Source organism: Equus caballus, chromosome 15 (genome assembly GCF_041296265.1).
Source record: "Equus caballus isolate H_3958 breed thoroughbred chromosome 15, TB-T2T, whole genome shotgun sequence".
NCBI lineage: Eukaryota > Metazoa > Chordata > Mammalia > Perissodactyla > Equidae > Equus > Equus caballus.
The window spans coordinates 22,363,318-22,389,117 of record NC_091698.1 but is presented as its reverse complement, the minus strand read 5'-3'; the positions used below and the strand labels follow the sequence as shown (position 1 = coordinate 22,389,117).

The 25,800-nt window shown below is 44.6% G+C and overlaps 1 protein-coding gene across 6 annotated transcripts; it reads right to left on the bottom strand.

The window, feature by feature from the left end:
* On the bottom strand, window positions 1–22,458 carry MFSD9 (major facilitator superfamily domain containing 9). 6 transcript variants are annotated; one of them, XM_023618498.2, is made up of 6 exons: window positions 22,198–22,458; window positions 17,640–17,727; window positions 16,398–16,441; window positions 10,771–10,978; window positions 7,792–8,001; window positions 1–4,886 (listed from the first exon to the last, which is right to left on the bottom strand). In XM_023618498.2, the coding sequence occupies exons 1-6, from the start codon at window positions 22,372–22,374 to the stop codon at window positions 4,096–4,098; spliced, it is 1,518 nt and encodes a 505-aa protein (XP_023474266.1). In that variant the 5' UTR covers window positions 22,375–22,458; the 3' UTR covers window positions 1–4,095. The 6 variants fall into 6 exon arrangements, with proteins under 6 accessions (XP_023474266.1, XP_023474267.1, XP_070092109.1 ...); XM_023618499.2 differs by having other exon boundaries at window positions 7,792–7,944; window positions 22,198–22,457; XM_070236008.1 differs by having other exon boundaries at window positions 7,792–7,944; window positions 10,771–10,900; window positions 22,198–22,456.
* Between the last annotated feature and the right edge of the window lie 3,342 nt (window positions 22,459–25,800).

Genomic DNA, 25,800 nt, shown 5'->3' with positions numbered 1-25,800 from the left:
TTAGAAGAAATCATAACACTTTATTACAATTTTAAAGAGATTTTACTATTAAAGAAAATTGTTATATAACTGGCAAGTTCTTCAGGAAAAAAAATTTGAGGCTGAAAAATAGTTTTGTAAGTCCATCACCGTTCCGAGAAGAGCTGCATGATACATCAGCCTGGCTAGATCTGTGGTCACCTTCTTTCAGAGACTTCGTAAAGGCTGAGGTTAGCTTCTAGGCGAACAGGGCATGGAGAATCCCACATCGGCTCTCACTGTGTATTCCAAATCAAGAGCTATTCTCCCACAGCAGCTGCCCAAATGCCTGAAATTTTCCCTATAGTGGACTGACTCTCACTCCCAACAGATTTTTACATATCTGACAGAAGTGTCCAGGAAAAGACGCCTTCTTGATGTTCTGAATGTTCGGGGAATGAACTCCCACAAATGCCCACACATTCTCCGCCAGCTAACACAGGACGGGGCTAGAATGTGCTCAACACTCATTACCAGACTTTCTTACCCTGCCTGAGCTCTGCTAGACCAGACACCTGGGTGTCACCACAGGCCCCCGGGAATCTCTCTGGAGGCCACAACCTGCGAGTCACCAGGCCTCTCGGATTTTGTCCCCTCCCTCCTCTCCGACCCGCTTCCCTGAATCCCAGGGACAAGCTCTCCCTCATGCCCCTCTGGATTACTGACCCCAAAGTCCAGACTCTCTCGGCCTCCAATCACTCCTCCTTGCTGTGGCCAAAGGGCTCTTTCTCAAGCATGAAGGTCCTTAGAGCACTCTCCGGCAGGAATTTTTGGGGCTCCCCACCTGTCAGAATGAAAGCTCACCAGAGTGTGGTCGATGAGGCCCTTCATGGCCTGTCCCAGTGATTCTCAATTCTGGGTGCACATTAGAAACACCTGGGGCACTTCAGAGTCTGGCTCCCGAGCTCTAGGGCAGGCTCTGGACATCGGGGGACCCTAATATGGCAGCCAGGGTAGAGAACCACTGTTTCTAGCCCTTTTCGTTTGCTCCAGGCATAACTCTTGCCAGACTTCACTGCTCCAGGAGGCCCACGGCCTGGGATTTGGAGCCCTGCACTGTTACTCCCACCGCCAGTCATTCCCTGCTCCCCTTCTGAATCTTGCTCATCCCTCTGGACACGAGGGCAGAGATGCACCTTCTCTTTGTGGAAAAGGACCATTTCCTTTATAAACTTCTCAGGCAAGTTCAATGCCTCTAAAATAAGATTCCATATAATATTAAGTTGAAGCACATTAAACTGCAGACATTTGTAACCTATAAAAAGAGCAATTTCACGTGGCTCAGGCTAATACATTAGGAAGAATTACACAAGTTTTGTTGTTAGTGCTGTTGAGTGGATTCCGACTCCCAGTGCCCCTGTGGACAGCAGAACGGAACCCTGCTCAGTCCCCTTCCAGCGCTGTATCAGACAATGCTCCACTGCTATTCATGAGGTTTTCAGTGCCAATTTTCCCGGAAGTGGATGGCCAGGTCCTTCTTCCTAGTCTGTCTAGTCTGGAAGCTCTGCTGAAACCTGTCCACCACGGGTGACCCTGCTGGTATTTGAAGTCCTGGTGGCAGAGTTTTCAGCATCACAGCAACACGCAGCCATTATGACAGTATGACAACGGACAGACAGGTGGTGTGGTTCCCTGACTGGGGCACAAACCCAGGCCATAGTGGTGAGAACATCGAATGGTAACCACTAGGCCACCAGGGCTGGCCCCTTACAGAAATTACTCTAGAGAATTTCAAAAACAAAACAACGCAAACTTTAATTGAGCAGATTTAATTTCCCTGAGATCATATTCCATAAACTATACAAACACTGTCCATTAGACCAGTGGGCTTCAATCTTTACCATGCACACAAAGCAGCTAGGAACCTTGTGACAACAGTCCCCGCAGGTCTGAGGGGGACCTGTCTGCATGTCTGACAAGCCCCAGAGAAGCTGACGCTCTGGTCCCAGACCACACTTTAAGGAGCAACACATCAGGCTGTTTAAGAGGAACCATAAGAAAATATTTATCTAAAAAAATCACAGGAACAAAATACTAACATCAGGAGTGGAAAATAACAAAAACGTTTCCCTACTTATACTAAGATCAATCTTCAGCTCTTAGTATTTCCATGTGTATGATTAATTATAGAGCCTCACTAAGTTTATAGGCTTTTTTTAACTTCACAAAGTGCTGTGATTTTAAAAATAAAAACATGGTTATATTTAAGATCATCTAAGAAACTTGCCTATTTCTGAAAATGAAAAAAAGACAAATTTTGGAGAAAATTCTTCTGAAGTTCTACTTTGCTGCATAAACTCTTATTTACTGTCCTTTTGAGTCTAACTTCCACCACAATTTGATATGCTCCTTAAGGGCAAGGCCATTTTACATCATATTTCGGTCACTTTAAAAGCACTTAGCACTTGTATAAAAGTCCACAATTACAATATTTAATAAAAAGTTAATACTTTTCTTGTAGCTAGACAGGAAAAGGAGAACTTTCAAACCTCCAATTAATTCTCTATCACAAATATTTGAGTTTACCCCATATACAACTTCTAAAACTATGGAAATATTTTTTCTGCTTTACATACAGTATTAAAGTTATAACAAATTAGCATATTAAAATACCATTTACAATTATATCCGTGTTAGGTTGGAAACAGGAATGATATCCCAGTGGACTCATTAGAGGACTGAAAGAATCTGGGCATTGGTCATCTGCGTGGGGAAAAGAGAGGGAGCCCCTAAATAATTTTTATTAGTAATTGTCATCCAAACAGCCAGCAAGTACCCTGCACGTCCTCCCTGCGAGCCGGTGCTGCCCTCGGCTGGCCCCTCGGGGCTGCTTCTGGAGTGGCAATTCAGGCCCAGGACAAGGCCCAAAACACTTCCCTGTAGATGACATGGCTCTTCTGTTTGCAGGTGTGACAGTGAAGTGAGATAAAGGAAACGATTTTCAACACACGACACTGTCGAATAAGTTGCCACTGATGTCGTATGACCCCTGACTCTCCCCCTTACTCTGCATGAAATGTTCATCTTAAAAGCACTCCTGCGCTTTGGCTTCTCCACTGGGTCCCATCACCCCCAGGCTGCTGCCGCCCGAAGGAGCGCCGGCTTCTGGGAGCAGATCATCAGGCCCAACACCCCGGCAGATGGGCTCAGACTGACAAGCTCAGCTCCTCGCAGCCTGTGGCCTCAGAGCGAATGGACACAGGGAGCAGGCCCCAGGAACCTGCTTCTCCTGTTACGAGGTATAACTGCTAAGAGCTGGGGAAAATGTAACACACTGTGCATAATTTTAACAGACAGTTCAAACTGAGTTAGCTATCAACAAAAACAATCAAGTCTCTGGCTTTTGCTTTAATCAAAACTAGTACGTCTCAGAATCTCCCTTTTTCTACCTCCATGGAAGTGGCGCTTACGAAATACACTAGATTTCTGGCCTCACGGAGGCCCACGGACTCAGGCTCAGGCGTGAGGCCGCGCATCTGATTTTTAACCAGCTGCCCAGGTGGAACCATTCATAACCTTGTTAGGACTTGTGAAAGCAACAGGCTGGGTTTAATAAGGCAGCTTCTTCAAGCTCTAGGATTCTGACAGCAGAAAAGCTCCCTCTTAGCTTATGGAATTGAACAGGAAACCCGTGTCCCAGCTGGTTGACATTTTATTAACTGTTACCCTATCCTTACCTAGTTGGGAAATCCTTGTGGTCTCCTCTTGCATATATATCACGTTCTGTCATCCCACCACTGTTTCCCTACCCTGCAGCTGGCAGCTTTTTCCCCTTGAAAATTTTAACCTCAGCGGCCCAGGTGGGAAGAGGAGACTCTCAGGTAGACATAAAATACCTTCCCCTTTGGCGAAGCTTTGCTGCAATCCTAATCTTCCTCCGGGCCGTTGTGACTTCCTGATCATCGCACAGGCCTAAATGCAGAGCTGAGGGCTGACCTGGACGTGACCAACAAAGGACACCCACCCGGAAGGAAGTGATTTCACTGACACCACCTGCCCTCCCCAAAGCACGCTCTCACCACAGCCTCTGTCCCTCACCAACACTCAGATTGATGCCTTGTGTTGTCCAAATCCAGTCTACTCACTTTTTAATTTATCACTCCCATCACCACCACAGCGAGGTCTGCTTACTGACATTACGATAATAGCCACCAAGGCTAAGGCAGCCCCCAGGCTGGGAGGGCCACAAGGGCTAACCTCCTGGGCCACTCCCGAGAGGAGGGGGGCGATGACCCGGCCCACGGCCGTCACAGACTGCCCCATGCCGATGAGGGTGCCACTGGCCTGGGCCCCGCCCACGGTCAGCTGGAGGTCCGTGATGCAAGTCCTGCCAATGGCAGTGGAGAAGGACAGGAGCGTGGAGGAGAAGACGACAATGCCCATGGTGTGGGCCGTTGAGTAGAGCAACAGCAGCGTGAAGGTGAGCACGCTGGAGTGCAGCAGGACTGCGTGGGAATTGTGCTTGTACAGACGCAGGATGGGCCCCAGGGTGAAGCCAGCCAGGGCCCCCAGGGCGCTGCTGTAACTGATGAGGTAGCCCGTCGTCTTGGGCCTCACCCCAAAGCGCTCCTCGAGGGCCAAGACAAAGTTACTGTAGTACAGCATGACCGCCACCCCCATCAGCAAGCGCACGAGAAATATGTCCCACATTTCAGAAACGATCAGGCTCTTCATGTCCCGCAACGTTGACACGACTTCCATCCAGGGCAGCCGGGCAGGCTTCCCACTCACTGTGGTCCCACGGCGGGTGGCTGCTTCCTGCACCTCACGGTCCGTCTTGCCCAAAAGTGCGTGGCTCTTACCCAGTCGCAGGCCATGCTTCGTACTGTTGAGTTTTACTTCACTCCATGGAAATAGCCAAACGAGACCTGTTAAAATGGCATCAGATGTGTTACAGTAGGCTAATGCACTGAATTCATCTCCATGGGGGATAAGCAATTATTTGTATTAGGTTACTGTTCTATATTTTCGTATTAGTAAATTTACTAATCTGTATTTTTGAATCCAGTTTTTAACCATTCCCACAGCTACTTATGCTCCATTTCGATGTAAGAATTCTGCTATTCATCTTAAGGAAAAACCCATACTACAGAAGACTCACTTTGTTGCCCAGCTCAAGTGCCTACGATGGTTTCCTCTAGCCCATCATTTCACATCTAAATTCTTACACTTTACATTTAAATCCGTTGCTTCGTTACCTTTCTAATTCTCTTCCTATCTGCCACCTGCCTACCCTTTCATTCACCATCCATCCTTCATCCATCCAAACAGTGATTACTTATGCTTTCTAAATGCTAAATCCTATGCTAAACACTAGAAATATATTAAAAAACAAGACAAGGCCCAATAAATCTGTGCCTGCAAGGAACTGACATCTAAAAGGGGGTTTGGACAAGAGGACAAATTAGATTACAAGGTGAGTGCTATGCTGAGGGCGGCACCCCCAGAGGTTGTGAGGCGGGGCATGCACAAGTCAGTAGCTCCGATCCTATTCAGATAATCCTACCCCCACCCTCATGTGACCAGCACGTTCCTGCCTCAGGTATTTTATCTGCCATCCAAGCAGAATGACCTCTTGCCAATCCATGCCCCCAAATTTTCTTAAAACTAAATTCAAGCTTGCCATTCTCGGACATCTTCCAAACTTATCCCCACTGGGTTTTCAGTCCTTCAGCTCTTAAGTCCAACCTGGACCCGTGGCTGTTCAGTGCTGCTTCGTGATGTTTTCAGCAACTACAGTTGTGGACGTGCTTTCTTCAAATATAGTGTAGCTGGACTATTAGCCAGGGAGCAGTTTATGATGGAAAACTGCACGAGAATGCAGGCCTTATTTTTCATCTGTTCTTATCTTTAAAAGGGCCCTTCGACATTTCACAGAATCTTGATAAAATGTGAAAGAACTGTCACTGATAGACTAAACAAAGAGTGTAATTAAAATAATAGTAAAAATGATAATGTGACAGCAACTAACATTTATTGAGTGCTTACCATATGTAAGGCAGTGGGGTCAAGTGCTTATACGCCAAACTCTCCTAGTCACCGTTACAGGTCTATGAGTGGTGGTACCCCGTTTTATAGATGAGGAAAGTGAGGCAACTCACCCAAGGCCTGCACTGAAAAGTGGCAGAGCAGGGATTTGAACCCAAGCCTGTTGCACTCCAGAGTCTGAACTGTTAATCACGAAAAGAGAAATCATGGACAAAAGACATGAAAGGCCTTTCTCAGGCAAAGCGGCAGATCAGAAGGAGGACCTGAGACGCTGAAGCGGGAGAAGGGCTGTGGAAACAGCGCCGTTGTTGAGGAGGCCAGCACAGCAGAATGGGAGCACGGAGCAGTCCCTGTGCTCACTGCACTGGGAGGCGGCGGCCCGCCGGGAGGCGCTGCTGGGTCCAATCCCATCGCTCTCCTCCTCCTCCTCTGCTCTTCCCTGCATCAGCCTCGGCCTGCCTACCCCGCTGTTTTCCAGACGGGGAAATTAAGCCATTGTACTTGGGAACACTTGCAGCAGAACGTCTTCCTAACTGACTCAGTCATTCACAGGCTTAGTTTAGGGCAAAATACTAAACAGCACTAAAGTTAGGGAATCCAAAACACAACTCCATAATATGAGAACTCCATAATATGAGAACTCCATAATATGAGAACTCCATAATATGAGAACTCCATAATATGGGAATATAGAACTCCATAGCTTCCGACTTCTAGTGATATGACGTTCATGCGCCTTCCATTATGTGGGAAGGTACCTGGCCACGCCAGCTGGCCATGTGCTTGAAGGCATTTTATCTAGATTTATACTACTCCATCAGACCTCACCTCCTGGCTGATGTTACAGGTTAAAGTTGGGCAGAAAATCATAAAGCATTCCTGTAAGGATTGAGATTAAACTCACGAACTTTGCTTCCTGAGTCTGATATCCTAACCCAGCAGGGAATTCATCACTCAACGTGGAGCCTTGAATACGAAGATTCAACAAGTTGCAGTATAGTAGAATATCATCAAATTTAACAAAAACTGAACAGCATCAATCCTCTTGTTTACCAAGTTGTTTTTCTAAGGGTCAGCCATGTACCAGTCTGTGGGCACAGGTTCATCCTCTTCGCTTTGAGAAACTAGTCTTGTAACGGAGGAATTCACAGTCCCACATGTATTCTTTTAGTCATCAAATACTTTTGAACATGGGCTGTAGGACTGGTTCTGGGCAGGGGTGACAGCAGCGAGCAAATCCGTACCCTTGTGGAGTTGACTTTCTAATTGTGTGGGGTTTTTCAGGGGGAGGGGTTGGGACAGACAGAACATAAACAAGAAAACAAATTAAAAATCAATTTCAGAAGTGTTATGAAGAAAACTGAGTTATTTTAGACAAAAAATAACCTCAGGGGAGGTCTAAGAAAGCAAATATTTGCGATTTGAACGATAAGAAGAGCCAGTACAGATGTGTGGGAAGAATGTTGCATGCGGAGGAAAGAGCAAAGGACCATGCCCCCGGGGGAACAAGCCTGGCATGCCCGGGACTGACCAGGACGCCAGAGCGGCTGAGCACACAGACGGGACAGCGGGGCGGGGGCGCCCACCACCATGCTGGCTGCACCTCAGCGTGATGGAAGTCACGAGGGGTCAGCAGCAAGAGCGGCATGGGCTGACGTGCAATTCAAATAATAGTGTGCCTATTCTAAGACAAACAAATCGTAAGGAGCTAAGAGAAAAGTAGGTAGATTGGTCAGCATGAACATATAAACCAAACAATCTTGTCATGATTAAATGTCAACTTACCAGCATTGAGAATGAAGACAGAAAAACAGATGAAGGCTGTTAGATAAAATCCATCATCTAATTCAGTGAGATATCCACCGACCATGGGGCCCAAGATGAAGCCCACACTGGATGCTGTATTGAATCGTCCAATTACTAGTGGCCGTTCCTTCTCTGCAACCAGATCAGAAAGCAGAGCCCTTGAAATGGAGAGAGTGTGTTTAAAAATACCTGCAAGAGGACAAGAAACGTGCTCTGTAACATTTTCCACATCAAAAGTGTCTCGCTTGTGATCTTGCACTCCATTTCTACCCATGATGGAGTTCTGACCTCCATTTTCTTTGAACCTCTACAGCCTGCAGGTTCCAGCCCACGGTGACTGGACTCCTCGTCTAGCCCCATGACCCTAGGTCATCAGCTTCTCTCTGGTAACCAAGCTCCTGAACCCTCAGCTTGCACAACTCCCATCATGACATCCCCGTATCTCCAGTCCTCCCTGTTATCCAAGTGCAATTCATGCTGCTTTCTATGTAGAGACTTATCTTTCTTTGTCCATTCAATCAGAGAATAAACATTTACTGATGCCTACTACATGTCCAGCACTAACCCTGACCCTGACCCTGAGCATAAGGCAAGGAATAGAGGGCAAAAAATAAGACAAATATCCCTGTGCTCAAGAGCCTGTAAATGTCGGCGTGTATACACATGTAAAGGTGGTAAGTACAATGGAGAGCATTAGAGCAGGCAAGGATAGGGAGCAAAAACATAAAGACATGAGGACATGCTCATCTAACCAATACAACTGACTTTCTATTGACAAGAGGCTTGTGAATGTGTTGACTAAACAAGCTGAAAGCTGTGACATGACTTAATAAGAGAGTAAAGTGTATGAACAGCTTTATATCCCTCATACTTCCGATGTATCTGACTTGTATGCACCCCTCCACCCATATGCTGGATGAACACGCTCACAGACCAATGGATTCTGGTGACAGAGACTGTCCATTATTTTGATCAATACACAATAGGAACTCAATAAACGCTGTTGGTGTGTCTGCCTGAATTGCTCCTAACGGTGATGTGACACAATGGTTTCCGGTGATCTCCTGGAAGGGAGTACCACTCTGTACATCACTAGGCGCCTGTGTGCTTGAGCACAGGAATTCTGGGTTCTACACCCAGCTCTGCCTCAAGATGAGACTGGGCAGTGCCTGATAACCAGCCTCTTTGAGAAGCAAACTTCTAAGTCCCTTTTGGACTTAGGTAGACTGACTCTTTAGATCCATTTCCTTAAATGTGAGAAAGGAATGGGCTGGAAGATGATTCCTAAAAGATCTTACAGGAATTCTGTGATTATTTTTGAAATGATATTGATATTGGGTTCACCTTACACACCTGAGGGAAGAGGACTGTGGTAAGCATCCTGTGAGCAACCCAGACTAGCCTCCTCTTGCCCTTCAGAGGTTGGGATGGTGGACAGAGAGAGGAGGGGAAAAGCACGTGTCTCATTCTGGTACTTCAACCTCAGGCTCACTTTCAGGATACAGGACAGTGTGCAGCAGAACCCTGGCAAAGCTCTCCAGGGCTCCCTCAATTTCAGGGACCACCAAACACTATAGAGATGCCAACGGCAAGAAAGAATTTTTATGTACAGCTCTCCTGTTGGCAAAGAGCATGATGTTCATATAACAGAACTATCACTACTTAAACCAGGCTCATTTCATATTATGTAAAATCATTTTAATCCTCCCCATAAATCTCTACCTATTCTGTAACAAATGTAGGTTCTACTCCTCTCAGCTGTTTCTTTAGAGTTATGAACAGCCTCACCACTCAATGGTGGAGTGTATTATACTGTAGAAATGCACACTGCTGCTCAAACAAAGAGCAAACAATAACTTGGACACCAGATGCACACGGAACGGCCATCAGCTGGATTGTGCGTGTGGTAGTGGGGCTTGTTAGGACGACCGATCACATTTAAAGCAAAGTCCTTCAAGAGCATTTTCTTAAGTCAACAACAACGCACAGCATGAAGTTTGGAGGATGAACCCAAAAGACTTTCAGAGTAAGCATGCATGTTACAGAAACGGGGCAGAAATCCCAAATACGCTGATCAGCGTGACTGTATGTTAAAACAACTTGTGTTATGCTCTGTTCCTTTGAGGTGTTAGTTAAAGACGAGCAGCTTAACTGAATGTGGGCAGAGGTCCAGTGCTGCGAACTTGTCCACCAGGCAGCAGAGTCTGTCAGCGCTCTAATGAGGAAGGTGAGAAAGAAACACTGAAACTTCAGGGCTCTACTCACTAAGAAAGGTGAAGAGAGAAGGAACAGCGTCCCCAGCACCCGCCTACCCAGAACACTGACAGCGTGCACAGGTGGTGTCTCAAAGAATAGACAAAATGTTTCAATGAACGGACAAAATAAAAGCTATTTCAAAACGGCAGAAACATTCAAGACCAGTCTGGAAACAGAAAACTAACCCAGGATCCACCACATCATAGTCCTAGCATCCCCAGCAGCAATAGCCAGATTTACAGACAGCTGCAGGAGACCTATGGCGGTAAATCTCAATTTCAAGTCAGGAAGCCCAGTGTCAAAATTCTAAGCTCACCGAGGGAGAGAAGAGAAACCACAGTGCTGGCCAAAGACACTTAACAAATTCTTACTGACTGAACGTAGAGAGAGAGCGACAGGAAGGAGACAGGCCCCGCCGCAGGAGCACAGCTGTTCCCACTGACAGGCGCCGAGGGCTCCAGGCCCTGCCGTGTACAAGGTTCGTAGCTCAGGACTAGTCAGCAGAGCCTGACTGAGGCGAAGTGCTGAATCAACACAGCTGCTGGGGTTCCGGCCACAACTGCTATTGTTATTACACTCTCTTTACACAAACTCTAATCGAAGAGGCACTGGCACGCAGGGACAGGTTCCCTCAACATATACATATACATATAATTGATTTATTTTGAATGAAAACACACACACACAGGGGCAAGAACTCACCCACAGGAACTCTAGCAAGGGCAAACAGGAACACACTGGTAGATGCTCCAAGAATAAGATAACCCAAGGCACTGAGCAGAATGCATGCCAGCAAAGACGACCGCCTTCCGACCACATCGCTCCAGCAGCCCTGAGGAAAGCAAGGAACAGCCAAGGTCTGACTCACTGCAAAATCACCACCACCATGGAAATGCCCCCAAATGTGACCCTGTGGAAAACATCAGGAAACTTGGTTTAAGATCCTTAGATGCTCAATTCCGTTATGTTATTTTTACCCAGAAAAAGCCTAAGATACCAAAGAAAGCATCTACGATGATCTGGTAGCTAAGAATGGCTGGAGAAATGAAGTATAATTTATAAAGCTTCATTTTTGTCTTATTTCTTGTCACTTTCTACAGCTCAAATCCTTAGTAACCATATTCACTGTTCAGAAATATAGAAATTACTGAAAAACAAAATGAATATAAAAATACTTCATAATCCTGAAATACTTTTTGTTTTTTTTGGTGAGGAAGATTGGCCCTGAGCTAACATCTGTGCCAATTTCCCTCTATTATTTTTGTATGTGGGACATGACCACAGTGTAGGTCAGCACCAGGGATCTGAACCCACGAATCCCAGGCTGCGGAAGTGGAGAACATGAACTTAACCACTATGCTACTGGGCCCATGCTACATGATATATTTTTAACAAAATGGTCATACAGTACACTGTATTTTGTAACTTGCCTTTCCACTTAACAATACACCTGAACATTATCCCATGTCATTAAAAATTTGCCTTTTTTTTGCTTAAGTGTCTCTTCCCCACCATCACTGACAACTGTGAATTTTAACACTAATTCTGTCAATCTGACAGATTAAAATGACTTCTCATTGCTCTAATTTGAATTTCTTTGATTACCATTGAGATGTAATGTTGCCCAGATTACTTTTTTGTTTTATTGAGATAGAATTGACATAAAAGCACTGTGTAAGTTTAAGGTGTACAGCATAATCATTTGACTTACATACATTTTGAAATGATTACCACAGTAAAATCCATGATCTCATATAGATACTAAAAAAGAAAAAAATGCTGTTTTTTCCTTGGGATGAGAACTTTTAGCATCTACTCTCTCAGCAACTTTCAAACGTACCCTACAGTAGCCTTAGCTATAGCCACCACGTTGTACGTCACGTCCCTAGTCCTTGTTTATCGTGTAACTGAAGTTTGTACCTTTGACCACCTTCCTCTGTTTCCCCCACCCCCTCCTGCTGCCTTTGGTAACCACAAATCTGATCTCTTTTTCCATGAGTTTGGTGGGGTTTTTCTTTTTAGATTCCACATGTTAGTGAGAACCTTCAGTATTTGTTTTCCTCTACCTGACTTACATCTTTAGCACAATGCCCTCAAGGTCCATCCATGTTGTCACGAATGGCAGGATTTCCTTCTTTTTATGGCTGAATGGTATTCCACATAATACACCACATTTTCTTCATCCATTCATCTGTTGACGGACACTTAGCTTGCTTCCAGGTCTTGCCTATTGTGAATAATGCCGCAATGAACATGGGGGTACAGAGACCTCTTCGAGATAGTGCTTTCTTTCTTTTGATATATACCCAGCAGTGGGATTGCTGGATCATATAGTAACTCTATTTTTAATTTTTTAAGGAACCTCCATGTGTTGTCCATACTGGCTGCACCAATTCACATTTCCACCAACAGTGTATAAGGGTTCCCTTTTCTCCACATCCTTACCAGCATTTGGTATCTCTTGTCTTTCGATGACAGTCATTCCAACAGGTGTGAGTTGATACTCATAGTGGTTTTGATTTGCATTTCCCTAATGATTAGTGATGTGGAGCATCTTTTCATGTACCTGTTGGCCACTTGAATATCTTCTTTGAAAAAATGTCTATTCAATGCCTTTGCCCATTTTTTTAATTGGATTGTTTTTCTGCTACTGAGTTGTATGAGTTATTTATATAGTCTAGATATTAACCTCTTATCAGATATATCATTTGCAAATTTTTTCTCCCATTGTGTAGGTTGCCTTTTCATTTTGTTGGTGTCCTTTGCTGTGCACAAGCTTTTTATTTTGATGTAGTCTCACTTGTTTATTTTTGATTTTGTTGCCGGTACTCTGTCACATCCAAAAAATTGTTTTCTTCTATGAGTTCTATGGTTTCGGACTTACATTTAAGTCTGCCAGTTACAATGCCCACTTCTGGGAAGCCTCAGAGTCCTGCCAGGCAGGGGCTCCCTTCTGAATCTTTCTTGTTCCGAGTAAGAAAGTTTGGCAACACCGCGGAGGCAGCCCAGGCTGCAGCTGGCCCAGAAAGTGACTAGCTGAGCCCCTCGGTGCCTCTCTGAGAGTTGGAATGCGAGGCGCACACAGTACGTTGGGACCCACAGGGAGCAAAAGCTGAGAGGCACGCAAGCGAAGACCTAAGCAGAAGCCAGTGGGGAAGAAAAGCACAGAGAAAGGTGGTGTGCCGCATGGAGTCCCCGGGGAGGATCACAGAGACATCCCTCAGGGGATAAAGGGCAGCAAAGAGAGCAGAGCTCCAGGGCCACCTTTCTAGATCATTCTTTACTTGCATATTTTTCAGTACTGCAGAGCAACACACTTAGCCAAAACAAACCACCCTTACAGGTTGAAAGTGCTGGCCCACAAAGATGCGTCCAGAAGTCACGGTCGAGGCTTCTTGGAAAGTTCTTTAGAGGTGGGGGAAGGGAGAGGCAAACAGCCTTTCCCTCTTCATCCTTCCCTCTTCCTGCTGGGAGCATTCTTACGGCGCTGTGGGCTGGGCGGCCATCCAGCTAAGGAGGGCTGAGCAGGAAGACGGTGGGAACTGGGTCTCCAGCAGCACCTCAGACACGTGGGGAGCCCTGGGCAGTGGGCTTCACTCCGTCTCCTTATGCTCTGGAAGTGCTCTGATCTACGCAGATGGACACGAGCCTAACTGACAAGCCCAGCTTAACGACAGCATCTCCACGTTGACTCATTTTATATATTTTTGGTTCTGGGTGAGGCTGTTGCATAAAAAAGTAACTGGCTTAAAATAAAAAATGCTATAACATATAATATTACATTCTTCACTATAATAGTGATAGAGTGTTGTCTGACAAGGGTCAAAAACAGGGTCCCTGGTGCTGGGTGACATCCTGGATGACCCCTACTTCCATCACCCGGCTGGAAGGTGGGCAATACACTGCATCAGCCTCCCTCATTCCTCAGCAATGCTCCACAACTCTTCTCCTCCCTCCCCAATGCACCATGTCATCTGCGCCTGCCTCTCTTCCTCGCCAAAGGCCAGCTATACTTGTTCATGCCCTTTCCCCATTTTTATTGATGTGTTATCTTTCTCGTAAGGACCCAAAAGATCTCCTTACATAAGGATATAAGCCGTTATAAAACTCCACATTTGAGGGTAAATCCTCCAAAACAGTGTTATCCTTCTACAAATGTCATCAATCCTTTTCCTCGATTTTCATTTCCATGGATTTTTGAAATTCTGTACACTCTCAATCTGGGTAAGAGGTCACTGGCCTCCTAGCGTTCATAGGGCAGTGATAGAACCTGGTCGTTATACCCTGGGCCCTGGGCCAGGCTGTCTGGGTTCAACTCTGAACTCCTATCATTCCACAGACCGCAGAGATAATACTAGCTAATGTAATTACATACAGAGGCAGGGCTCAATGCTTCAGTTTCCCTATCTGTAAAACAGGAGTAACAGCAGTATCTGCTCTGACTCTGTTCCATCCTCAACACTGGCTATGTGCTTTACATAAAATGAGTCATTAAAGACCCATAACCACCAGACTAGTGGTTGAGACTAGTTATTATGAGGATGAAATGTAATAAGGTGCTCAGGACAGGGCCTGACACATAAGTAATGAATAAATGGTAGTCATTTTTATTAAAATATATATATTTAAAAATATTAGCCAAATCTGACATGGTACAGCTTTTGTTCATAAAGATTTGTTTTTCAAATTAACAAGTTTTCGTGAAACTTATAATTAAAATATGTATTTATAAAAGTATCGGTTAAAAAGAAAATTTTAACTAGGAATTCCTCTCTCTGAAGAATTTCTAAGGAAGGTTCTCATTAAATTACAGCCACAAGATATATGAAATATGCTTCGTCAGCACAAGCATAATAAAGCAAAGGATCAATCTGAAAAAGAGGGTTGGGCCAAAGCCGGCAATAAAAATTCCCATTCATAAAATGCTGCTCTGTGCCAGGTGCTCTGATAACTCCTAGTAACAGACATAAAGAAAGAACTCAAGCCTGGTCTTTACTGTCAGGGAGGTCAGAGTCCAGTAGGAGAAAGGCGCCTGAATGATTAAAATACACTGTGAATTAACTGGTCTAGCATAAACACATATATCAAGTATTCTGGTAGTGAATTTCCAAATAAAACAGAGAAGACGTTTACTAAGATGTGGTCCAAATTCTTCTCTCATGAGAGAATGTGAAATATGACACGCTGCCTACAAGCAAGTGCGTCAGTCTCCCGTACAATCTGATACTCAGTATCTATTTGCTTTTTTAGATCATTAAGGCAATGACAGATGACTTTTAGGAAAAAAATACGGGCTTAGAGTCTAGATACTGAGACTAGGTGACTTCACCAAATTATTTAAACTTTGTGAGTCTTAATTTCCTCCTATATAATTTCCTTCCAGCAAACTACTTTGCTGGGTCATTGTAAAAGTTACCTGAGAATAAAACTATCATTGTTACGCAAATTTAGTAAATGAAAGACTTTAAAAAAGATAAATGTGGGAGTAGCTATTTTTATTTAAGAATTCATTATGGAATCTGACAAAACTTCTTTTATATTATAAAATATATTTTATAAGCAAACCACTTTAGGGAAACCGAGGACCCCAGGTCCTGTTCACAAGCCGTGCGACCACTAGCCAGCTCTTCAAACCGAGGTCGCAGCTGATCAATCGGTGGGACTAAAGTGACCGTTCTGTTGGAACGCCTGAACACTGGATGCACAGGTCTCCGGTCCAGAGTGGCCAGAATGGAGCGCACAGCGGAGTGCTCAGAGAGGGCAGGGACAGACCAGTCAAGAATTCTGAATTCCAAAGACTGAGTGGTCAGAAGCAGGAGTGACAAGAAGCTCTGGGTCTTTCTACTCCATGTTGTCCATATACAAACAACCACTTCGGATGGCTCCTCTGCCTATACACTTAAGTTTTACAATTAATAAGCCACATAGTTCAAAATGAACAACTTCAAATTGAACCCTAGAAGTCCAAATGGATTTGATTCTTGTCAACTAATTGAAAAAAACAAAACTGGTAATAACTTTTGGTTACATTCTTTTCTCCTAGTAAAAAGTTTACAGGGAATCATGGGGAGAACATGTTAAAATTTGGAAAGTGGGTTCTCATTCGGACTCAGTGTGTTCTTTCCAGAATAAGCTATCTAACCCTTTCAGGCCTACATCTTCTAAGATATCAAATAAGGATGAGAGACGCCTGCAGGACCCTTCTTGATCTAACGCCACCATGTATCTTAATCGCCCACACCTCAAGCCCTGGCTTTAACTCCGCCATGATGGTGGCCTTCAGAAGTGGATGCTTACGCTTTCAAGAAGCCAGATGGAGGGTTACTCACCACCACTGCGCTGGAGAAGAGCTGCAAAATGCCATAGGAGGAGCCTGCAGAAAACATCAACGGTGTCAAGAAAGTCTGCTAGAGCCATCACAAAAAGGGATTAATGTGGTAACGATCATATAGAAATTAACAGGAAAACATGAGCGAAAGAAGACCTTTTTTAAGAAGGAAATTACCCCATATTTTTTTCTCAGTTGAAAGAGTCTAAGTAATACAGTTTTTAATAAAAGGCCTTCAAAATAAAACTGAGGGTAAGCAGGAGAGAGATTGAAGGCCAGGGCCGCCCTTGGGGCCTTGCGGGAGAGTCCTTCCACTGTGAGGAGCCCGTAGCTCTGAGAGGACTGCAGAGTCCTCAGGGGAGGGGACATCTGAATCCTAGAGCAATTCTAATGAGTCTTAAAGTGTTAACATTATCTCCTACGTCTCTAACATTTCACAGCTTTATACAAGGCTTTAGTTTTACAAAGAACCCAGAGTTTTCTGGACCTCGTTACCTCCTTTCTAACACGTCCCTTCTGCTCTCATAAATCCCTTCTCGCTGCAGGCTGGTCCAGGATAATTCCAAGGATACTTTTCGAGGGAAATACAAATCATGGCGAGGACCAGGACTGACCAAATATTATGTACCAAACTGTCCCAAAACATCTGCTTATCCAGCTTGTGAATGATCGAGGGCTGCTGGCCTTAACAATTTCTCATTAATTAGCACAGTCCTAACCCCTGCTATTTCGTGCCTCTTTGGTAAATCAATGACTTGCGGGCGGAGACTCGACGCTGCACAGGTGGAGAAACCCTGCAGCCTCTAAGAAGTAGATGGTGGTGCAGGAAGTCTGCAACCGATTTGCCAAGGCTCTCCCCAAATCCCCTTCCTGCCGGGTATCACGTCCAGAGATGACAGGTCTCCGGTCTCTCTCACTTGGTGACAGGCTCCTGTAGCCAGAGTCCATACCCACGCTTACACAGCCAGCCGGCTCCTCGCAGAGGCTCAGTAAGCGTCCTACCGTCCCTGGTGGCACGGGGAAAATGCTAAACCTCGAAACCTCTCTGAAAATAGGTCGTCTAGAAAAAGACGAATTACATTCGCTCCAGGGCAATATTTTTCAATATTCTGGAAATCCATTTTATCCCATTTTCCATTTGCCTTTGGCTAACATTTACCTGTAAGTCTGATTTGTTTTCAGGTAGTTAGTTCAGGGGGTTTAAGATTCAGTGCTCTGAAAATGTGCAGTATCAACCACTCACCTACTACGCCAGCAACTGTTGGACTTGCTCCAAGAGACTTGACATGAAGACTCAATAAAGGGACAACCATGCTGACACCAAACAAGTCCTAAACAATACAACACCAATTAGCTCCAATTAGAAACTGAAGCCTAGGCATTCTTAAAGTGGTGATCCTAATCATAAACTGATTTTGAAAATAAAACCAATATCTAAAATTTTGAGCAAACAAGAAATAATAATTGTATTCTATTGTATGCTATACTCATCAGGCTAAAGTTATCAAGGACTCCAAACACATGTTATAACAGCTGCCACCTGGAAACGCCTGCATCGCCCTCACTTAGAAGCCATCTTAACTTCAGCTTCTTCAGAATTGCTCCTTAACAGTCAAGGAGGATGGGCTACAGAAGTTCCTCAAACAAAAACCAAAAATCTTTTTGTGGGTAATGAAGTAAGAAAGGAGGTGAGGATACTGCATATCTCTTGGGAAAGTGGCACTTGCTTAGTAAGATGAATTTCCTCCTAGAGTTAGGGAAGGCAGCTAATCCATGGTTTTCACCTTGCAAGGTAATAACACTTGAAAGTCTCAGTAAAGCAGGAAGGAGAGAGAAGGCTGGTGGAGTGAGGCAAGGCCAGGTTCTGCAGGAAAGTCACAGCAAGTGCATGGGCTCTGGCTCAGACAGTTCTCAATTCCAGCTCCATCACTTCCCAACCACGCGTCCTTGGAAAGGGTTTTAATGTTACCAGGCATCAGTGCTGTCATCTGTAAAAAATGGGGATAATATCTGCCTGGTAAAAAAATGATGAACATTAAGAAACATAATGGCTGAGAAAGGTCTGCCACATGATAGAAGCCCAAATATATTTTCTCTTTTCTTCAGCTCTGGGGATAAGGACTGATCCTTTTTGCTAATAATCTGAGTTACCAGAAAGACTTAATTTTTCCTTTAAGTTTTGTTCTCATTTCTACTCCACTTGGTTACCCACTATGACTGGTTTAGAAGAAAAACACATCGCATATAGACAGTTTTCTTTAGATTCGACCTGAATTCCTTTTCCTATAATCCTAGTCAAATAGAAAAAAAGAATATGCATGAAAAGCATACTTTCTTTGGGCGCATAATTAATCTTTAGCTTCCCCCTTCTCCTCGTGGCTATACATTCACCTAATTGCAGAAATGTGAACTTCCAAATATACTCTTCAGTGGCCCTTTTCCATGGTGACATATTTAGATGGTCATATATATAATATCCAGTAATCTTAAACAGCTTATAAATTTACACTACCTGAATTACAGTTTATTAGTTTGACTTTAACATTATTTAAAATTTCTTATGGGTCTGAGTTAATTTCTTTTGGGCTTAACTGTCAGCTTTGTCCCATCAGCCTACTGATGTTCTATTTAACTTAAAAGACTCAAAATACATCAGCTACCTGTTGAGTTTTCTGGATCTTTCAGAAAAGGAAACTCAATTGTCCAACAAAGATTTTTTTTTCTAAAACAATTTCTAGTATCACATGTCATTTAATATTCAAACAGTTATTCTGAATAAAAGACAGGAAATAAATATTTAAGTAGGTAGGCTGAAATTTACGGGATATAAATATGAACATATAGGCTAAGCTATTTAAGACCATCATCTGAAAACTGATGGTCAGCATTATTTTAGCACTTTGTGAGCTTGAAAAATATGTTTTTCCAAAGATGCCAGCTACTAGTTCCTTCCTCTCGGGAAGTTCTGTTCTAAAGCTGTCTTCTCCTGTACTATAAAAGGCAACTCCTCTCTTCTTCTGAATCCAGTATCTTCTTCAAAACTGCTCTCTTTGAGCACTTTGAATTTCACAACTGGTCACCTGTTTGTAACCATTTATAAGGAAATCAGGCCAGAGGGGTCCACTTAAACCTTTCAGGGAACATCTACATCTCTCAATGAGAACTGATGAATACATTCAAAAGTTTCAGAACCTTTTACAGGGTAGGAACCCAAATTTTTCTTGATTAGTGGATTACCTAAAAAAAAAATTATCACCTGACTAAAGCTGATGAAATGGAATTCAAATCACACCAGGAAACTGGAGGAAAAAAGGGATCAAAATCACAGATCTTAGCAGCATCTTAGTATGCCAGCTAAAAAGGGCCTAAAGGGTCATCTTTGTCTTCCTTCCTAAATAAACTAAAACCTGGAAGCACAGGCAAGAGCTAAAAACAGAATATTTTGGCAAATGACTTCTTTAATCTTGTTCCCTTCCTCTCCCAATCAGAAACCATTTTCCCAAAAGTCTTAGGGGTCTTTACAGCTCTAAATATATTAAATATTATAACTAGTTACATATAATATTCCTTAGATGTTACCTAACAAAGAGCCATTAGACGCTTCAGGATATCCAAAGTTGCACATATTTTATTTGTTTACAGCATTTTCCATTACAAAAAATCCCTACTTTCTTTTAACTTTTGGGAAATCTTATTTTTCCCCTTAAGATATTAGAGACCTGGGGGCCAGCCAGGTCACGTAGCAGTCAAGGTCGTGTGCTCTGCTTTGGCGGCCTGGGGTTCACAGGTTTGGATCCCAGGCGCAGATCTACACACTGCTCATCAAGCTATGTTGTGGTGTTGTTCCACATACAAAATAGAGGAAGACAGGCACAGATGTTAGCTCAGGGCCAATCTTCCTCACCCCAAAAAAAAAAAAAAACTTAGAGACCTAACGATTCTCTTGAATAATTAAAATTTTACATCAGGCTTGCTAGATTAGACTCACCATGTACACAGCACACAGAAGACACAAGAGAAGCTCTGAATATTCAAATCTGCATTGGAAGGCTGACTATAATGAATGATCTGTGAATTTCTTTACTGTAAAACTCAAATTAACTATTTTGAATTCTAGGTCATGTTGGGTTCCAAAAGTCTAGGAACTCTAGTCTGGACTTTCCAGGTGAGGACCTGAATCGTTTTCATCTGGCAGAACCACACAGTAGTACCACCTGAGGGAGGGCAGCAGTAGCTGGGGTCTGCATCTCCTTCCAGAGGGGGCATGGCAGCCAACACCCTTTCCAAATTTGAAGAGCCACCCCCACTCACTCGTACTAAATTCTGGGTGACTGGACCGGAGAGTGGAAGGGCACCTGCATCCTGAGACTGAACAAAGGAAAAGATGAAAGGAACAGAGGTCAGGAGTGCCAGACTCTCAACTCCAAGGCACTGAGCCTGGGGGTGGGGTCTGCAATGTTAACTGGAGGGAGAGAGCCTACAGCAATGTGGCAAACAGGCTTTCATCACTGTCTTAAGAACTATTATTAAACCTTTACAGACAGCTGAAAGTCCTGCACTGAGGAGCCGAAAGGGAGACTGCCTCCCCTTCCTCTCCTAGCTAAGCATGGCTCAGGATCCAGACTCTAGTGAGGCATGAGACCGGGAAGAAGTGGTGGTCTGACCCTGCATCTGAGGAGAAAACAGTAATTCCTCTTTGCGGTGCCACTGGGGACTCTCTTCACAGGGTCAAGAGACAGTCTCCTCCCACTGACACTGAACCTGACCAGGTCCTTTTGTTCTCAAGATGCAGTCTCATGCTCAGCTAAGAGGAAATCCTACTGGGCACTTTCCCAATTCTGTCCTAACCTAGTTTAGCTCACAACCAGGGCAAGTGAACCAGCCTAGACTTGGACAGACGAGTGAAGAGGTGATCGAGGGTTCGCACAAATAGTGGCCCACAAATTACCAGCATAAGCTTACTAGTAAGGCTGTAAATTCTTCTGCGCAGGGCTGTGTATTAGTGATTGGAGCTCCACAGCACCTACCACGTAGCAGGTTTTCAAAAATTCTAGGAGTAATAATTCTAGGATGGATGGATGGATGACTACCCTACCATACACTCAGCTTTCTAAGCTTTCCACTCTATGTGCAAAAGCAATAATAATTGTCCTTATTAAATCAGGACACACACACAAACCAGGACCAAACCAAACCTGCATCGTGCAATACACCAACAATCTGTCGAAAGGCAGGTGTGTATAATCCATTGTAATTTGCATTTTTTAATGTTCCAGTCTACCAGGAGCCATAATGAAAAGACGCTTAATTCTGTGCAAGTGGGGTCATCGTTAGCGCCTTCCCCTGCCTGGCCGGCCTGGTAACAAGGCCTGCGGGTTGCGACCACACAGCAGCTACCCGAGAACTGGCCTTGCCCCAGCTCGTCCAGAAGCCCGACTCTCCGCCCCGCAGGCGTTGCACCTGCCCCACCTCTCACATCTGGGGTCACAGGTGAGGCTGCGCTGGAGCGTCACAAACCGCAGCGGGGGGCAGGCCGCCGCCGGCCGGGCCAAGGGACGGCGGGAGGGGCAACAAGGCCGTGTGGCCAAGTAGCCAAGTGCAGAGGGAAGGGCGTCACGGGGCAAGAGGAGGCGTGACAGGTAGGAGGCACCACAGGCGGATCGCAGGTTCCCAGCCCCGGCTGAGACTTACAACCGGCCCCCCTTCCACCTCCTCACCCCAGAGCTTCAAGAAAAAACCACCCTTCCTGGGGCTTGAGGTCTCCGCTGGGGTCGGCACTCCGCCTCCAGCCCAGTACTCACCAAGAAGCCCACCAGGTAGAGACAGAGCACGAAGCGGCGGGCTCGGACAGCCCCAGGAGCCCCCGCCCCCGCCCCCGCCCCCGCCCCGGCCCCTGGCCTCGGCTCCTGCCCCGGCTTTGCGGGGGCCGGGGCCAGCCCGAGGGCCGAGCCCAGGTCGCGGCGACGCCCGAGCTCCATGCGGACGCGGGCGGGAGCACCGAGGCCAGCAGTCGCCGCCAGGACGTCCCGGCGCCCCAGCCCCGCCCCGCGCGGGAGAGGGCCGCGCGCGCCTGCGTAGTGGGAGCGCCGCGGGAGGGGCGGGGCGGAGCGGGGCGCGGGGCGGCCGGGAGGGCGCGTGCGTCCCCGGCGCCTGGAGGACGCGCGGGTGATGGGAGGGGCGTGATGATGGTTTGCGTCATCTTGGGTTCCTGCTGTCCCTGCCGTCGGAGAGCGGGGGGGACCTGTGATGAGCTTCACCGCAGAGTTTGGGGTCGTCCTTGGTGGGACCACCTCCAGCGGGAAGACTCGCGGACTGAGGGTAGTGATTGCCTGTGACTGACGGGGAATAAGTTCATTTGGCCCCTCCAAGCTTCGGTTTGCCAACTTGAAAAACAGGAGGAAATAATGTGGGCTAACCTTACAGAGTTGTGAGACTTCTTCAGATGCTTACGGAGCACTCTGATGCTGTGCAGTGTGAACAGGACCGAGATCGTTTCTGCCTGAGTTGAGGGGACAGTTTCCTGGAGTAATCATAATAAGCACACAATAAAGACACGCGATAGATAAAAAATAATAAACTTACAATAAGTAAAAGAATAAATAAAAATGTCCTGACAAGTGACGTAAGCATGGTCTCGATATGGAGACCCAGCGCTGTGCCTGACGCGTGGTAAGTACTTAATGAATATTATCTATGGTTACTAGTCCCTCTTTCGTTCAGGAACTTATCTCTTCTCATCACTTCTCTCTCACTCTGGTATAAAGAAAAGTCAGATTTTACTAAGATTTTGATGAAAATCTGCATTTAATTGTGCAGGTTGCTGAATTACAACGTCTGTTGAATTCAGTCTTGCCAAGTTTCTCATGTGAAAGGTAGGGTACTGTTTAGGAAAGAATGAGATACTGAAATTTAGAATGGAGACATGTGGTTGGGTCCAGATGAAACTGACAATCTTGAACTCCCAAGTCACACTCAGCCTCCTTTGCTACTAGAAGTAGTTTGCCCTCCTGTATCTGAGGATACTAGCCTTCCTGTGCTTGAAAATTTTGTGATTACCCACCTGGGGTAGATGCCTTGAAGGGGGATACTCGTGTTCCTCCAGACCTATCAACACCATAGACTGTGGCCACTAGATAAATAGGGTAAAATCTTAGCATGCTCTCGGGGGCAAGTAGACACTATGACCTTGGAGGAAATTTCTTATACACCAAAAGAATTGAAAGATTCTGCTAATATATAATCAGTGGAGACCTTGGAGGTCTCTTGGCCTCTTGGGAAGTTCCTTACCACCAGCTGACTGAGGAAGAAAAAACTTGAGGCTGGCTTACAAATAGATCTGCATGATATTCTCATACCTTCTGAAAGTAGACAGCTGTAGCGCTACAGTACTACAAAGGGGTGACTCTGAAGGATAATGGTGAAGGACAATGACTATTGGTTGTAACTTAAAGTGGCACTTTGGCTGTTCACTTTGCCTGGAGTAAGTGGTGGCCAAAAATAAAGTACACTGTTCGTGAGGTTTCAGAATACAAGGTCTATACAAATAACAGTTTTATTCATATATGCTAGCAATAAACAATTAGAAATTGGAGTTTAAAAAGAAACCCATTTTGAAGACATTAAATATGAAATAAAGATACATTTGAGCAAAAAAATGTGCAAAGAAACTATCCTCTTTGGACTTATTGAACTCTTATGCTTCTCAGTGAGTATGCCAAGATGGTAGGCCTCTAACCATTCTTTTATTTGTGCCATTTTCTGAGGACTGATTATATAACTGGTAACCTGGCAAGCTGAGGTAACGTGTCCTCACTGGTCAAAGAGAAAGCTTACTTACAGCTTACAAAAGTGATAATGCTCCAAGCTCAGTCTTCCTCACTTGCAATGAAAAACTGCTACGTGTGCAGGATCCACATGGGTCCATGGCATCACTCCAATGGGATGGAGAAGCAAGAGAAACTGAGGCAAACATGCTGATGTTTACGCTGCTTACTGCATCATGAGTAATAAAGGTCTTCTGTCTCTGACTCAAGAGTCGTGCATCTTCTCCTGACATTTAGGAAAGTGTAGTGTGCTGACTTAATTTTTAGATAAGCTAACGTCAAATTAAAGACCCAAGAAAGACCTGTACACTGAAACTACAAAACACTGCAGAGAGGTATGAAAAAAGACCTAAATAAATGGAGAGATACCATGATCATTAACTGCAAGACTGAATATGATTAAGATAATCATTCTCATTTATATTACACTACGTTGAGATACAACTGTTTATCATTAGGATGGTTACAGATGAAAAAACTCTACCAAGATTTGCTGGGCTATGGAATAGTAATTCTAGTGGGAGTGTGTAATGACACAACCAATTTGGAAAATAGATAGGAAATTTCTTAAAAAGTTAAACATACACCTACCGTATAACTCAAAAATTATACTCTGAGATATTTACCCAAGAGATGTGAAAGCATATACCCAAAGTTTTGTACACAAATATTCATAGAAGCTTTATTTGTAATAGCCCCAAACTGGAAACAACCAAAATACCATCAACAGGTGACTTGCTAAACAAATTGTGGTAAATCCATACAATAGAGTACCACTTAGCAACAAAACTAAAGAACTATGAATTCATACCACAACATGGATGAATCTCAAAATAATTATGCTGACTGAAGAGGCTAAATGAGAAGGAATACATGCTGTATGATTCCATTCATATAAAAATTTTAGAGAACTCTGGTTTCGGCTCCAATATGTAAAGAGCCTGGAAGTTGCTACTCCCATTCTTACAACAAGAAAAAAAGATGGAAAAACTAAAAACCAACAACTTTCTTAGATGCATCAGAGAATTGAGGTCACAGGGCAAGCCATTATCTGGAAATCTCGAGAGACAGACAAATACAGAGAATTACCTTTGAGGTCAGCATAACGGGAGCAGAAGTTACTGGAACCAGTGGGAACACTTCCATGGTGATTTTGATGAATTCATGAAGGCTGAAAGTGGACTGGCATGAGAGTTAAAACTTCTTGGTGGCCCAGTCTTAGGGATGCTCCTGGTTTCATTATATTTATCACCAGAAGCTCCACCAGATTCTTATGGTGAAGATCTGAGAAAAGGCCCTGCATGTTTCCAGCAAGGAGAGGATAAAAATAACCATTTGAAAATACATCCAGGAAAAATTAACTATTTTGGGATACATCCAGGGCATTCTCCATAACAAAGGTGTACTTTCTAAGGGAAACTACTTTACCAGAGTCTTATCTGACCTGGGAAAAGGACAGTTAGACCACTCCAGCAGTCTGTAACCATTTTTCTCTCACGTTAAGGGAGAAAAAAAGGCTAAGAAATGCTTCTGGAAGTCATAATACAAGGACTCAAACACACTAAAATACTAAGATGTAAT

Bases quoted from the DNA above. Each gene is read 5' to 3' on its own strand.
- MFSD9 (XM_023618498.2), bottom strand. From the start codon at position 22,374: ATGGAGCTCGGGCGTCGCCGCGACCTGGGCTCGGCCCTCGGGCTGGCC. The intron at 17,728-22,197 runs GTGAGTACTGGG...TGTATTGTTTAG, and splicing joins TCTACCTGGTGGGCTTCTTG to GACTTGTTTGGTGTCAGCAT. The intron at 8,002-10,770 runs GTGAGTTCTTGC...GTCCTCTTGCAG, and splicing joins CCTTGCTAGAGTTCCTGTGG to GTATTTTTAAACACACTCTC.